The 15,866-nt window shown below is 38.8% G+C and overlaps 1 protein-coding gene across 13 annotated transcripts in view; it reads right to left on the minus strand.

Moving 5' to 3' along the window:
* Positions 1-7,069: 7,069 nt before the first annotated feature.
* TBC1D1 (TBC1 domain family member 1) overlaps positions 7,070-15,866 on the minus strand; it is a 95,913-nt gene continuing 87,116 nt past the window's right edge. For all 13 annotated transcript variants that reach the window (XM_048941006.1, XM_048941008.1, XM_048941010.1 and 10 more), the window contains 3 exons: positions 13,687-13,856; positions 11,213-11,383; positions 7,070-9,115 (listed from right to left, as the gene is read on the minus strand). In XM_048941006.1, the coding sequence (XP_048796963.1) occupies positions 8,915-9,115; positions 11,213-11,383; positions 13,687-13,856 (542 nt within the window). In that variant the 3' untranslated portion in view covers positions 7,070-8,914. The remainder of the gene's footprint in view (positions 9,116-11,212; positions 11,384-13,686; positions 13,857-15,866) is intronic.

Raw genomic sequence — 15,866 nt, forward strand, 5'->3', positions numbered from 1 at the left:
ACCAATAACTTGGTTCAGTCTTCTGCTCTCCTGCTTTTTCTGTCATTTAGAAAGAAACACATCTTGTAGCAGCTGGTGTCCGGAGGAGGCAGAAGAACTCCGCACAGCACAGCACTCAGCAGCTAGCGTAGCACTGAGCAAAAGCATTACAGCACCTCCTTAGCTAAGGGTCACAGTCACTACTTCACTTTGGAGATTATAGGCTTAGGGCAATAAACGCATTAAAAAATAACACAGCAAAAACAAAAAACTTCCCCCAGGGGCAGTGTTATCTGAGGCAGGAATAATGAGGCTGCCATCTTCTTCCTGTTGGAAAAGATGATTACATTTCCCTCCAGCAGCAGTCCCTTAGTACCAGGTTATTTTCCTTTATATTTTCCTTTATATTTTCCTTTTCCTTTATATGTTTATAGGAAATAGCAATAACAACAACGAGGTTTGTGGGCTTTTTAAAATCAAATTTCTTCCCTGCCCAACAATAAGATGCACTAGGGTAATGCTTTACTATGTCTGTGTTTATTCCCTTATATACACAGAACATGCTAGGTCTGAGAGACAAAGTCCTCCAAACTTGTGATTAAGGAGAGTTATCATCAGCCTGGGTGTAGGTCTGGGCATGGCAGCTGTTTAACTCCTAAACCTCCTCCAGAAACAGCAGTGTCTACACATCCAGGTTAATGGCCAGAAGCTTCTGCAAAATCCTTTGGGAAGAGATGGTTGGAGAGGAGGAAAAGACACTCATTTCTATTACAGTCTCAAAACAGTTTGGACAAATGGCCATATGCTTTAGGGCAAGAGGATGAGCTCGGCCTTTTTTGTGGAGCATTTGGCACAAAATTCACAATTCTATCTGACCTCTCATGTGACTTACAACTGTTTTTTTGGTCTCCAAAATCAGGCCAGTTTGGTAGTAAGTGAGAATCTTAGTACAGACTGAACATCCAGGCAACTTGGGAGGCTAAAACAGTTGGTAACTACTGAGTTGCTTACATGTAAAAGTTACTTCTACATTTAGAAGCTCATTTAACAGTCTGGTCTCAGCTCAGTGCTTCATCACTCACGTTGCAGATAGGCTGGAAACATCAGAAACTTGCTGATCACGTTGCACAAACTTCCTGTGCAAACTTAGGTGATTCTTGCAAGCTTTGGTAAGAAATGTATTTGCACAGGTTTTGTTCCAATGATCTTTCTGAAAATACAAGAAAACTTCTCATTGACCTTGATTGTTTCAGCATAACATAGGCTTAAAGAACAATCAGGAACATGGAGAAGACTAGCAGTGGAACTCTGTACACCATTTCAATGCCAGTCTTTCAACAGTTAAGAAAAATGGAAGGAGGTGCAGAAGCCAAAGTTGAAGGCTAGAGAAATGCTTTGCAATACTAGCAGACTGAGAGTACTTAGTCAAGAGGAAGCCTTGAATTTGACATTATAACACTCAAAGCATGTCTACCTGGAATGGTGAAGGCCAATGATGTATTCCAAACTTGCTGGGCACAGACAGACTCCAAACAGGGAGTTCTGTTTGTTCTGTAGAACCAAGTCCAAACTCAGCTAGAATACAAACAAATAAAATGTTGGTTCTGGTCAAATGAACTACTCACATGGAAGGTTCAGCATATCTCAGATCATGGACAGCTTACTTTGCATCTACCTATAGAGAACTAGGAAAATGTGCCTCGAGAGGGAAGACAAGGGTCAGGAACTAAAGGGAAGAACTGGGTTTGAAATCATGCATCAGGAATGGGACATGGTCCAACAAACACCATTCCTGATTGAGAAAGCAAGATTCTGATGTGCATAAAAGATTTCAGACTTCCCATAGCCTTGGTTTGTCTGGTACAGAAGAGAGCGCTGGTTGCACTAGCAACCACTGGGCAGAAACCACACTTGGCAGTGAAGACAATGGAGGAGAAAATGTCAAATCTTTTATGAGCTCTTTATTCCAATGGGTGATCTGTCTGATCCAGAAGGACAGCAGTTGTTGACTTCAGTGTTCAGTTTTTCACTCACACTATCGTGAATGAGATCTTCTTTAGAAGAGGCACAATCTCTTGAAGCCTGCTGGATCATAATCTGCTGGTTGTTCAGAAAATACACTTCACCAAAATGCCCAGGAATTGAAGTACAAAGCAGGCAAGTACCTGAGTCCCCAGTGATGTACATTTTTCTTCTTGTTTATTGGCTTCTGCATTTCATCATGGCATGCTGGTTAAACAACATGTGAAAACTTGCAGACATTTCATCTTGTGTCTCTATTAGATTTGTATCTAGCTCTAGACTGCAAGAAAGATGGCAGGGGAATACAGGAGGGACTTGCAAGGGGAAGTATACACAACATATTCTTTGAGTTCACGCTGCTAAATATTCCTGGAATTTGTAGGCCACACAGCAGTGAGACACTGCATGTTGTTTGCTGGGATCAGAAACTCAAGGTCACATAGAGAGCTTGGGTAAATCCCTGCTGTCAGCTCTTTGCTTCTGAAACTCTCATTTCCTCCTTCTCTCACATACACATACATTATGTTCCTTTAATCATAGGACTTCCTACTTCTTTTTTAAGCAAAAGCTGACAATCAAAGTTCTTTTCCTTTGTTGAAACATGAATTTTTACATAAAGGGAAACAAGGATTTACCATACTTGGGGCACAGCAAATAATCACAGTGATTCCACTGAAATGTCCAAATATATCTTTCTTAATTTGTCCACATTTTTAAGCAATTGTTCCCTTATTCTGAACCTATTTAGTAACACCTTGTAAACATTTGTCACAGTTAAAATAGCATTCCTTTTTAGAACCAAAATTCTTGGAACAAATCACAAGACAATCAAAAACATTGAGGTTTTTTAATGCTAGTAATTTTTGCCTAAGGATTTTCTGATGATAGAACACGCTGTGTATGTATGCTTGATTTATGCTAACACAACTTTATTTTTCTTTCTCCATACAAAGCTTGACAACTACTAAAGTACAGATGATAAGGGCTTGCTATGGTACCTTTCACACTAGCCAGGAAGTCTAAACCAGCAGACTTTAATGTAAAAGTCAGGAGCTATAAATGACTCCATCACGCAATCCCATTAAATCCTGCAGAAGCTGAGCAAGCCATCTCCAGTTTCTGGAAATAAAACTTCTGTACAGGTTGGGTAGAGCACTGACTCAAGTTCCAGCCACCATCCTTCAAGCGACCTATCGTCTCTGCTGATAGCTTACCAGCTTAATGACAACAAGTGAAGTTTTGGTCACAGAGTTTGACAGTCCAAAAATAAAATCCAAATTCTGTGTTGAACTTTTTAATGTTATTAAAGATGAGGTAGATGGCAGACACCAAATAGAGAAGTTTCAAGCAGGGAGCTTATGATAACGGGCCAGCATCACGGTCTTCCCCCATTTCAAATCCAATGAGTTAATGCACTGTAAAGGCTGCTGTGGCTGGAAGTTGTTAAATTGTTATTTAATTGCTGTTTCTAAGCACTATTGAAACTGAAGCTCATTCTCAGCACCATGAAGCAATCAGTGTACCCCAAAAACATGCCAGAGGCCGTATGGAGGGTACTGGCTGTATTAGCTGTATATGAGGGTATTTCCATACTAAAAAGTCTTCCTTCATTTACCACTCCAGCAGGAAGCAATCTTTCTTGGCCAGATGACTAGGTTAGGTCTTAGGTGACTTTCTCCACTACCTGAGAAGAACACCACACTCTGTTCACCTGAGCAACCTTGCTAGTACTGAGGCCTGCCTCTGCGCGCTCCACCATGAACTCCAAAAACTGGAGCTTATCCAGATTGTTTCCACTCTGTTCAGATTCATATTGCCCTTCAGTTCAATGCATATTTGCACTCATGGCCTACTTAGGGTATGTCAGGCATCGTACTGTAGAGATGCAGTTCTCAAAATTATCATGACTTTATCCTTGATGGCCTTCTTGACAGTCCATCCCTTCCCACTTTTAATAGCAACTCAGTATCTCCACTGCACAAAGTGACCACAATGTCACTCCAAATGCTTTCAAATTATTCCTTACTTACATATTGTTAATTATAGCACTGCTTTTCCAACTCCAGCATTCACTGTTCCTCTGTTTCTGCCCATCACCTCTGTCTTTAATCACCGAAGCCAACATTTGAAACTCCTTATTAAAAAACACTACACACAAGTGTTGCAGCAGGCTGTTAGACTCATAGAATCACTCAGGTTGGAAAAGACCGTAAAGACCATAGAGTCCAACCACAACCTAAAACTCTGAAAAGCAACCACATCCCCTCCCCTTTTTTTTTTTTTAGTTTGTTTTGGGAATTGACTTTTTTTTTTTTAATATGCCCTAAGAGAAAACCAGAAATGCTAAGCTGGAAAGCCCTGCATATACTGCTGATCTTATTGTGAACCTACAGGTTCATGATCTTCAAGTACCAGCCAATGGTCAGCTCTTCAAATTACTCAGTTCTTCGTAATTAATACATGGGAGAAACACGTTGAGTCAACCACTGACTTGCAATTTAACATCTTTGATATTGCAAGGCATTTCATTATCTACAGACAGCATCCTAAACATCAGGATGCTTTTTCAAATATTCCATATAGGAAGGTTCCATGTATTCATTCATTCTATAACATAATATTCTAGCATCTATAGCCCAAAATCTTTTCAAAATCCTTGGAAATGCATGATTCAGTTAGAAGAAAAATGATCAATTTACACAAAGGCTTAAATAGTATCTTCTGTATAATGAAGAACTTACTGGTTCACCTTGGGTTATGCTGAAAAGGCCTACTTTGGGGCACTGAATTCTTGCAGCCTCAGGTTTGTTTAGATAAAAGGAATGTTTTCTGGCAGCTGCATAAGCACACAAGTACCCAGTCATCTATTCTAATTTAGGTTATGTAAAAGTTGGTGGGTGTCAGCAACACTTTTGCCTTCTGAAGGCAATGCCTGGGTTGTACTCTGTTGGTTAGCATGGCTGCCAAAACTCTTCTCCCTCCCACGTACCTGTTCTAGTAAAGCTCTTTTGAAGACCAAATTACTTCACAGGGTGTGACACAGTATGAATATTGTACAGTGATCTAAGGTGCCTCTTGCCTCAAGCAATTATGGCATTCATCCAGCTGGAGTCAAAATGGAGTCAAAATTCTTTTCTTTTTTAGACATTTTTCTGCTGCCATCAACCTACCATGCAAATGCAGTACTCTCTTTGAAAAGATCTGGATCATAGTATTTTGAAATAGATGGGAGACTAGTTTGGGTCTTTCTACATAGTGTGACCATTGTGTTATAAGGTCCCCAAGCAAGCTCTAAAGAACTGGTTTGTTCGCTCAGTGAGTGTGCAGTGGTATGCAGAGACACCAAAACAAGCTCTGACCAGCCCTGCACCATCAGAAGCAGTGCAGAAAGCTCCAGGGCCACGTACTGGGGAGCAGTAAAGAGAAGTGAGCCAGGAGCTGAGGGTAAAAACAGGCTGGCAGGAGGAACATCTCACTAGCAAGGGGCTGTTCTGCAGGACTTGAATGGGACCAGCAGGGCAGAGCAGCAGTCCAGAGCATCAAGGCAAGGCAGGGTGAGTCAAGCCAGGGAGCCAAGTTCATAATAGAGGAAACATGGCCAAGTACAAGTGTGCCTGCAACACAGTTCTCACTCTAAACAAGAGAAGGTCTGTAAATATGTGCCTTTCATAAAGACCTTTTGACCTTCTCAATCAGTAGGCACTGCAGTATCATTCTCAAATTCTGTATTAAGTAGTGATATCTGGATATACACAACAGAACAAAATACAAAAATGCATCAGACAGCCATAAGCACAGGGAGCCTCCAGTACCTACCACACACTATCACATATGCTAGCTGGAAAAGACAAAGGAGAACAAGGTGACACACTGTTCCACAGCAGGTCATTCATCTACATAGTGCTATTCATTGCTGCAGTTTCACAGTAGATCCCTCTTCTTTGTTGCACACACCAGCATTAGTTCCTTCCCATTTCAGGCTTACCTCTTTCTGGACTACTGCATGAATGCCACTCACCAGCACACTGACAGAGCACACCACTGCCTTTGTCTGCACCTTTGGAAGCCAAGGCTGCACACAAAAATGAACTTAGTTCACTTTTCCTTGTTTTTCTTTTTCCTTTTTATGTAGAAACTAAGCATTACACCTGGGGATTTTGAACTGTAGAAGAAAAGAGGTGTAGAATACGTTGATTGAATCATTTCAACTTGGATCTTCCAGAAACAGATCATTTGTGACTCCTTCTGAGGGTAAGTGGTCACAGGATTTGCAGAGTTTTCATTTGTATTTTGTTTTTAGAATGTTCAATTCGGAGTCAGAAATTACTGTTCAGATGGAAGACAGTATGTGATAACAATTGTTATTACTCAGGCAACAGGAAATCTAATTTTATATATCCTTGAGGATGTTCATTGTAGCTGGAAAAACATGCAGAAGTGCCCGTGAGCAGCTGAGGGCTTTCTAACTACTTATTTCTCATACTCGTGAATGGAAAAACCACAGGTTTTTCTGAAGTTTGGAACTGGGTGAATGGACCTCACCTTCTTCCAGGTTCTTCTACTTTGACTAACTGAACTAGAGAGGCCTGGTAACAAAAATGAAATAAGATGGGGAAAGACATACAGAAACAACATACCATATAGCTGTTTCAGTGTAACCTGCAGAATGTCTTCAACTACTGCATCCACATTCAGATCCTAGACTAACACATACTGCAAACCCCACTTTGACAGGCACCTGTATTTGTAACAAAATTGTATAATTTGCATATGTAAAAATAGAAAACTCAGCCTCTCGTGCAATCAAACAATCACATGGTAACAAGAGCAAAAAGTTGCTTATTATTAATTTGCCCTTTTGGTGCATTCTGACAACATTTACTTCAGTTCTTATCTACACTGTGAACTTCTGCAATTACACAGATTCTTGGTAATGGACTAGAAGAAAAAAAAAAAAGGAGTGTTTTCCTGGAGTCAACACTTGCAGCTGCAGGTCTCAAGACTCTGAACTGCCACCCCACAAACTACATTTTTGTTTTTAAATGTAACAATAAATTAAAAACATGGATGTAGGCATACATTATTATTACTTTTATTGCTCATTAAAACATCAGTGTATGAATTATGGCACTGTGGTGTAAAAATGCAATGTTACGGAGTGCTCTAACAGTATGAGGTCCATGATAACATGGTTTTGAACATGAAGCATGAATCCCAGTATGGATTTCCAAATAAAAAGCAAGCCTTTGAGGTAAGTGGATTAATAATAATTAATTTATCTGGAATTTCAATACTAAATGAATACAGAGTGGATTTGCAAGAACGAGCCATATTCAAGACATGACAGAGTGAAACAACGCGTTCAGAAATTGAATAGAAAATTCTCTTTTTCTTCTTGACCTATACAGAGGTATTTGTTCTGCACAACAGATGAATGTTCAACTACAGCCATGATGTGTCAAAGGGTCGTGCATGAAGAAAACAGAAAAACAAAACCTTTCCTACATTTCCAGCCAGAAAAACAAACAAACAACCAAACAACTACGTGCTTTGAAATTTTAAAAATAAGAATAAAAACAATTTAAGTAAAACAAAAATCACATCTCTGGGTGATTCTCCACCATGACAACATGCTGATGCGTATTACCTCTGTCCTTGGGATTAAACAAACCTACAGTACTATTCTCTAACTCAGAAGCAAACCCATACAACTGAATGGACTGCCATGAAAATTATTGCACTTGCAGCAGTGGTGCTTCAACTGGCCTGAAAACTACTTTCATTGTACTGAGAAACTGATTTTTTTAAATGTGTAATCTTACTCAAAAGAGGCACTGTATAAAGAATGGTGCCATAATTCAAACAGTCATAACCTTTACAAAGCAGTTTAAGCATCTCTGGCACAACATGAAGCTCTCAAAATGCCTCCAACGCTTACGAAAAAGTCTTAAAGAAAAACATTTCCCAGAGGACTGATGGGCAGAGTACCAAAGAAAGGAAAAATAGAGCAGGGCGTTAGTTTCCCTACAAAATGATGTCTTACATCACACAGCAGATCAGAAATAAATAAAACGAAACTTAAGAGTCCAAATATAAATCCTTGGGTGATACTGCGAGAGTTACAGGCTTCATGAAACCAACGTCAGTGTATTTTGTCAAGCACAACGCAGTTACTATATACAGTATGTATGTTTATCAGGTAATGCAAACTAACAACACACTAATGGATGTTAAACAGAAATATATTAAAACAAGATACTTATAAAAACAGACAGCAACCCCTAATGACACATAGTTATGTATGATGAAGTCCAGCTCTCTGGAGTCCAATAGATTGACATCTGCAAGCATCAAGAAACAGTTATGTGACGTGTAAACAGCAAAATTAACAGAACTGAGTCAAGCTGCAGGGGAATTAGACTGTGAAAAATATCTCAAGTCCAATCATAAAACTCTCTGCAAGTGTTACCACTGCATAGCTGCAACAAGGCAACCATCAATTTGAAGGTTTTACACTGCCATAGTTTTTTCAAAGGAGCTTCTAAAGGATGTGCTATTTACCGTGCTGTTTATGAACAAAAACTATGTAACAAACATAAAGCACTTGGGTTTAGAAGCACTTATGGAAGAATCCTTGACATCTTTACAGTACACTGTGCACACACTAGTAGGTTTCTCCTGTGTATTGTGACGTGGCATCTTGCTGTTCAGAGCACTTCCATGTACTAAGAAGAAAGATTCCTCCCCAAGAAACCTGTTTTTGATTTGGGCAGCCACAATGCCTCTATCTCACTTTGCTACAGTAAGGCATGTACAATGAAGATGACGATGTCATATCTCCATGGATGGACAAAAAGACCCAGTTCTTCCCTTTGTTTTTTGCTCTGCTTCTCAGCTCTGTGACAACTGCAGATCAGTCAGCATCCAGGTGCTCTTGACTAGTAAGCAGAGGCTTCTCATTTGTATCACCAGTCTTTTTCTGCATCTCTTCCACTGCCTTCTGCAAAGCTGTCCGTTCCTGCTCAAGATTGAGAATTGACTCCTTCAATTTGCCTTCATTAGTCAATAAAAGCTCTACTGTGGCTTCAAGGTTTTGGATTTTTCCATTAGCCACCTTTGACAGAAAGAAGGGAGGAAAAAAGGAGAAAAAAAAAAAGGAAATTAATATCTGACTAAATACCTTCCGAAACGAAGGAAAACTATAAAGGTAAAATCCAAGCATGAATGTGATTAGACCTGTGTATTTTAGGTGGCTACTAGAGTGTTCTCTGTAACAAGAAGCTTCCTTCTCTCAACTTTATTGCTTTGGATCACAATTAAGCTTAGATTCTAAGGTGACGTAGATCAAATCAGAAAGTAACTGATGTTTGTAATCTATATTCCAAAGAATGGCAGATTATGATAAGCCTCTGTGTGGGTCAGTTGTGAGACATTTTTGACCAACCATGTTTGATGAATTCCAAATTGTTTGCAAAGCAAAGACAACTTTGCGTGTTAGATGTATCCCCATTTAATCTCAGCACTGAGTCCAACAAACGCTGGACTTGGAACGAAGGGGAAGGTGAGGATTTAGTCTGATAGACAACAAATCTTGATAAATTCCTGTTGCTGTGCATTCCTGATTCTCCTTCAAGAGGCTGGAGTTAGGATCCACATGAAACAAAATATAAGATCATTTCAATTCTTTGCGTGAGATCTGTAGCTAAGTTTTTTGACAAAAGCAAAGGTCTGTTTGGAAGTTCCATCGCTGAGTAATGTTTGCAGACAAAAGCACTGGATGGTCTCTGCTTTCAGTTATTTCTCTTCCTGAGGAGTTCATTGCCCTTCATATATAACTATGGCAGGTTAACAAGTTCAGCCTTTAGGGGCGGAATATTGACAAATCATGACCCACATATTTTGGTCATATTTTTTGCTCACATCTGCAGTAGGTCATCTTTCACTACTGGAAAGGAAGGCAAATGAGGCCCACCTCCAAGACAAAGGGGCTGCAACACTACAATAGTCAAGCTTCCCACTCTGATGTTAGGTGCTGAGTTGCCAGCACTGAAGTGGAGATGACTTTGTAAAAACAAACAAAAGGCACCTAGGACTGCAAAGCCTTTAGGCATGGGAGCAGGGTGGAAAATGCCCTGCTGCAGCTACCTATAGGACATCTCATCTTGAATCTGACACCAAAAATCCTTTTCTCCTCTGTCTCCTACATTCAACAATTTCTTCATCTATGTGTCTGAAGCTTTACAAAAATGTCCTGCAGAGCAGTTTCCCTTACATCTGTAAGATTTATCTTACAACCTGTAACAGTTTCAGATCTTGTATGGTCAGAATTTACGTTTTAAGAAGATTTTTAAGAGACTTTCCTCTAGGTCTGCGCTGTCGGCTAGCCTTAGTCATTGTGTACAATAAGCTACCAATGTCTGAGAAATCTATATTCCTTTCACCTATGAATTTATGGAACCTACGTTGTTGACAATAATCAAGAGCTTTGAAACTGTTAGTAGAGCATATTATCTGTTTTTTAGCCTTGAAGTCCCTTTTTTCAATCAAATTAACTGCATGATCAGAAGATTTATAACATATTTTCTTATAAAGCAGTCAGAAAGCTGACTTGTTGAGCAGTTAAAGGAAAAGCCCTACAGACCTACAGAGAGCAGCTGGTGTACTGCCAAAGGCTGCGGACTGAATGGGCACAAAACACATACTAGACATCATTATTTCACATATTATCTAAGTCACATGAGTAACAGTTTTTCAATAAGAAAACCAACAATCCCCCCTCCCCCATTTTTGCAAGAAAGGCCGTATCTTTACAGATAACACAAGCCACAGATGACGCAGCTCTAATTCGCGACAAGGGCATTAGCTTTTCATTTTCAATAGGCAGCTGTAATAAAGCAGTGACTGAAAAATGTAAAAATGAAGTTGCGAAAGCACCATGTGTATTTTTAATCATCTCCTATAGCTATGATTCTAATTACAAGGAGTGCAGTGATTCAACTTTTCACTAATCACAAGCATGTGCTCTGTTCACTCCCCGTTCTGAGAATTATTTCTGCATTTAAGCTTTAAATGCTAAACCAAACAAAACCACAAGTTGCTAAGCTTTTAAGTCACTAGACCAAACACCAATCTCTTCCGTGCCTTAGTGTAGAATGGTCTCTTCTGAAAAAAAAAAAATGTAGATAAATAAGAATATGAATATAAACTGTACCTGCAGTTCTTCCAGGAGTTCAAAGTTCTGTTTGCGCAAGCTGCTGTTTGCCTTTTCTAACTTATCCAGTCTCTGATTGTCATTCAAAGATGAATCTATAAGCTCATCCTGAAGCACATGGTATTCAACTTCATAAGCTTGCAGCTGCTTGGCAATATCCATTTCAAACACCTGTTGTATATGAAAACATTATTAGGTGCTATGTGGATCAAAACTATAGCTCATTTGATGCCTTCAAACCCACAGACCAACACGTGGGTATTGAATTGTTGCATTTAAAAAAAAAGGACAATTCTTGGCATTAGGATTTCCTACTCTGGAGATGGCAAGATTGAGCCAAACACTGGCACTGGATCTGGATTCAATTTAAAACTTTGGTACTGATTCAGTGCTTCAGCAAAATCACTTATTTTGAAGCTTTCAAGAAGTGCAGAATTTATATGGCACTCCCTTTCCTAGCTTGCAAATTTCATGCATCTGAGTTTGGCATGAACTCTCGCAGACATATGTGGAATTAGATGCATTTCCAGAAAGTGCAGTCTAAATTCTTGGGCCACATACAAGTCTAAGAGTTTTCCTGTAGCAGTTTCAAATGAAAACCAGCAGACGTTGCTAGGCTTATTTACGGTTTACTGAGAGACTGAAAGAAGATGAAATTATCTATCCTTACACAAACACACTTCATTTAAACATTATGTAATGTCAAAGTAGATTATTACTGTTAACTATGGATCACTGACATGAGTGTTCAATGTTATAAGTAAGCATTAAGAAAGCCTTGTATTTTAAAAGCAGATAAAGAAACTGAGGCACACAGAGAAACCTGAAGGAAAAAAAAAAAAAAAAAAATCAAAAACCAACCAATTATCTCCTTTGGCAGCAGTGAAAAAGCAGCTAAACAAAAAGGACAAGTGGCCAGTTACAGAACATAGAAGGCACAAACGTAGATGTGATTTTACAATGCATCTTGAAAATAGCTCAAGATTAGAAACCCATGACTTATTACATACTTTTAAACCTCTTGTAATTTATTTATCCTAGAAATAAGTAAAAAAATATACCTTAAATATCTGATGAAATATCAATAATTATTTCTTATTTTATTCACTGCATTACCTACACCTTAGTTATAGTTAAATAAACCATCAGGATTATGAAATGTTCATAACATCTGTTATATATGCTATTAAAAATAATCTCAAGTAGTATACAACTGTATAGCAGAACAAATACAAATCCAAACACTGAAAACAGAGCTTTAATCTGGGTTTGGCTACACATATGGAACGCTAATTTTCTGTATGATCTGAGCATCTCTGGAGAAAACACACTGCTGAAATTTGAAAAAAAGAAACAAACAACAACAAAAAAAAAGGTGCAATTCAGCAGGGAAACTGTTAGCTCCTCTCATTGCCTCTATCACTACCAGCCCTTCTACTTTTGAGAAGGGAGGGAAATCCCTATCATCATATCCAGAGTACCAAATCTGAAAGGGGTGAAAAAATGAGGCAAATCAAAAGCTTGATTTGAAAGATAACTAACTGAAGGCAAGCTGTGGCACATACACTGAAGGCCAGGTTGCAGAAGGGGTAAGGAGCTGCATATGGACTGCAGGGCACGTCAACCTGCCACTCTCTTTAAAGGCAGACCTAATCAAAGAATGAGAATGGCTCTGCCTTGTACTCACTTCTGCCTGCCCACTTTTAAATTTAGAGCAGTCAGAGATGCCTGAACAGAGAGCATCTTGCCATCCTCCTTCTCAAAGCCAGCGGCTTCCTGCAGGTCACCTGAGCACTCAGTCTTTGCAGAGCTGTGCACTTTGGGCTTTAAGCCTGGTAGATAGCATACACTTCTGTTCACCCACTAGAAATCTCCCACTTTCCCCTTTTGTTTCAATTCACATATATATAGTTTTGGAGCCATCTGCTAGTTTAGCAATATTACATAATTCTCCCAGTCTGCTATTAAAGAAAAAAAAAAAGGCTCTAGAATTCCCAGTTTTTGCTGTCTATAATCACTGTCTACAATAGGAGGCCACTCTCCCCGAGGGTCTTCAGGGTGAAGTACAAAACCACTGCTGCAACATACCAAGGCAGCACCATAAAAGCCAGAATAGACAAAGTTTGGAGGAAGGCTTCTAGTTCTGTAAAACCCAAGTCAACATTTTTAAAGCTCTTATAAGTCCATTTCTGCCCCTGAAATTAGATTTGGAAAGCAATATTATTTGGAGACCCCAAACTCTCAATTTCATTAAATGCTTCATAAAGTGACCATAACCAATACATATATGTAAGAATACAGGGGTACAAAACAAGTCATACAGTTCCAAAATTTTTCAGCATCTTCATAACCACAATTACAGATTTTTTGTCAGCTGGAAGTAATACAATACACTGCTGTGAATTTTCTGCAAGAATTTGTTAAAAACAATATTATTTCTTTGTATATTACTCATAATTTAAATTATTTCATACCTGACTAATCGTCTTTTCCATCTGTACCAAACCCAAGTTGGGGAGAGTGTTTTTAATAAAATCAACAATAGTTTCTAGGTTCTCATGCTGCAGAATCAAGGGCTTGTGGCTTCCCAAAAGGCTTAAGGCCACTTTAAATATAGCCTCTGATCCCTGAAGGAACAGCATATCTGTGAAAACAAAGGAAAAATTAGAGCACAAAAGTAATCCCATCTTTTGACAAGAATAATACAACAATAAAATGTCCAAGAATAACAATTTCTCCTAAGGGTGATCTGGAGGCTAGATATACTCTGCCAGACATGTACATTTATCACTGAGGCTACGGTCTTGGATTTCTTGCAGAATCCCAACTATGACTGTGAATCCACATTTGACTAACATAATCAATGATTTAATTTGTTCAGTGAGTTTTCAGCCAATAAATCTGACTCAAATTTAAGCAAAGAACACAAAATAAGCCAGGTAGTCAAATTTGGCAGTTTCACTACTTTTTGTGCATTTGGTAGCTTTGTGGGCTTTTTCCTTTTGAGATGTTTGTGGGAATAAAGAAATAAAGTACAAACTGTGGAATTTACTGCTAAGTCTGCAGCTCTCAAGTTAGCTGGATCTCTGCTCTCAGTGCCATTTCAGATTGTAACAGAGCAGGCAGAAACTAATTCCAAAGACACAACTGAAAATCTGAAGCTCTGTTTTCTGATCTGATGGATAAAGCTACAGAATCTCAGTAAGACAGCACGTGTAGATAAATGCATATTTCCCAGCAGCATCAAGTTTCACGTGCTTATTTTTAGAAGGCGCCTCAACCACTTACATTAATATTCTTACAGCTACAGGAATAAGTACCCTGAAATCTTAGTAATACAGCTTAAGCGTTAACATTGCAGGTGGCCCTGCAGTGACAGCACCCTGGCGTACATTCAAGCACAATGAAGCCACAGTACATAGTGACCTTTCAATGCAACTTCCTTTCTTTTCTTTTCCTTTACTAGCTTCCTATCTCTTTAAAGAGGCAAGACATAGAAGACTGCAATCAAAGCATTAGACAAGAAACAAACCCATCTGACTCCACCAATTATATGGTCACAGTATAAACAGCGCTATCCTGCATCTGACTTTCCTGCTACTAGAACTCAGAATCTTCTATTGGCTTTATTTAAAGAGTCATTATGAGCCAAAATATACAACATATGAAACAGTACTGGTGGACACATCTTTATTATGCTTTACTTTCATTAGGTTCTGTTCAGAATTGTTGAAAGCTGTACAGATAATTAAAAAGTAAAATTCTTCTAGTTAACCTCTTTCTTGCCCACTGCTTTTACTTGTAAGGAAAAGGAAGATAATGTTGTTTTAGTCTGGATTTCCTATACTTGTTTTTATTTAGAAAGAGCTTTTCTCCTGCTCTTTCCCTTCCTTGTATTTGAAGCTGCGAATGAAGCAGCTGAGACTCACAGTTAGACAATAACACACTGCGTACCTTCACGATTTAAAAAATTAAAGTAAAAAAAAAACCCCACGTGTGATAATGGAAACGACTGCTAGCAAAATCATAGGTTTCTCTGATGTAGTAAAGAACATATGAAAACACTAACTGCCATTCTTCATAAAAGCAATTCTTTTCTTTCCAAATTTGTATCAGAATGAAATTTCAATCCGCTACCCTGCTCATTCACATTGGAGATGTTGAAACAGTAAGTCATTTCACTTCTCTTTCTCACTGGTTGAGAAAGAAAAGTACAATCAGTAACTAATCACAAACCTTACACTCTGTTGCTACTCATTCTAGAAGTTGCATAAAATTTTTCATCTAATTCAGTTTACGGCAGGAATGATTGGAAAGGGTAACAGTAGGAATCTGACTCAACTGTCTAATGAAACTGGAAATTATGGGAAAATGTTTTATAAGGAAAGCTGTATGTTTTGACACGGAATGCTAGAAAACAGCTAAGAAACACAAAGAGAAAACAGAGCAGAGAATAGAGTATTTGTGATTCAGCACCTGCCCCACAGAGTTTAACTCAAGGTGACCTGTAAGTTGTTAACAAATGTCTGTATGAGCTGAGCTGGTAATACAGAGCTGAAATCCTTCTCTCATTTAAAATAGAAAGTACTTAACAAAGACCCATTTGTTATCCACTCCCCCACTTCCTGTTCAGTGGGCTGCCAGCCAACACCAG

This window comes from Lagopus muta, chromosome 4 (assembly GCF_023343835.1).
Source record: "Lagopus muta isolate bLagMut1 chromosome 4, bLagMut1 primary, whole genome shotgun sequence".
Classification (NCBI taxonomy): Eukaryota; Metazoa; Chordata; class Aves; order Galliformes; family Phasianidae; genus Lagopus; species Lagopus muta.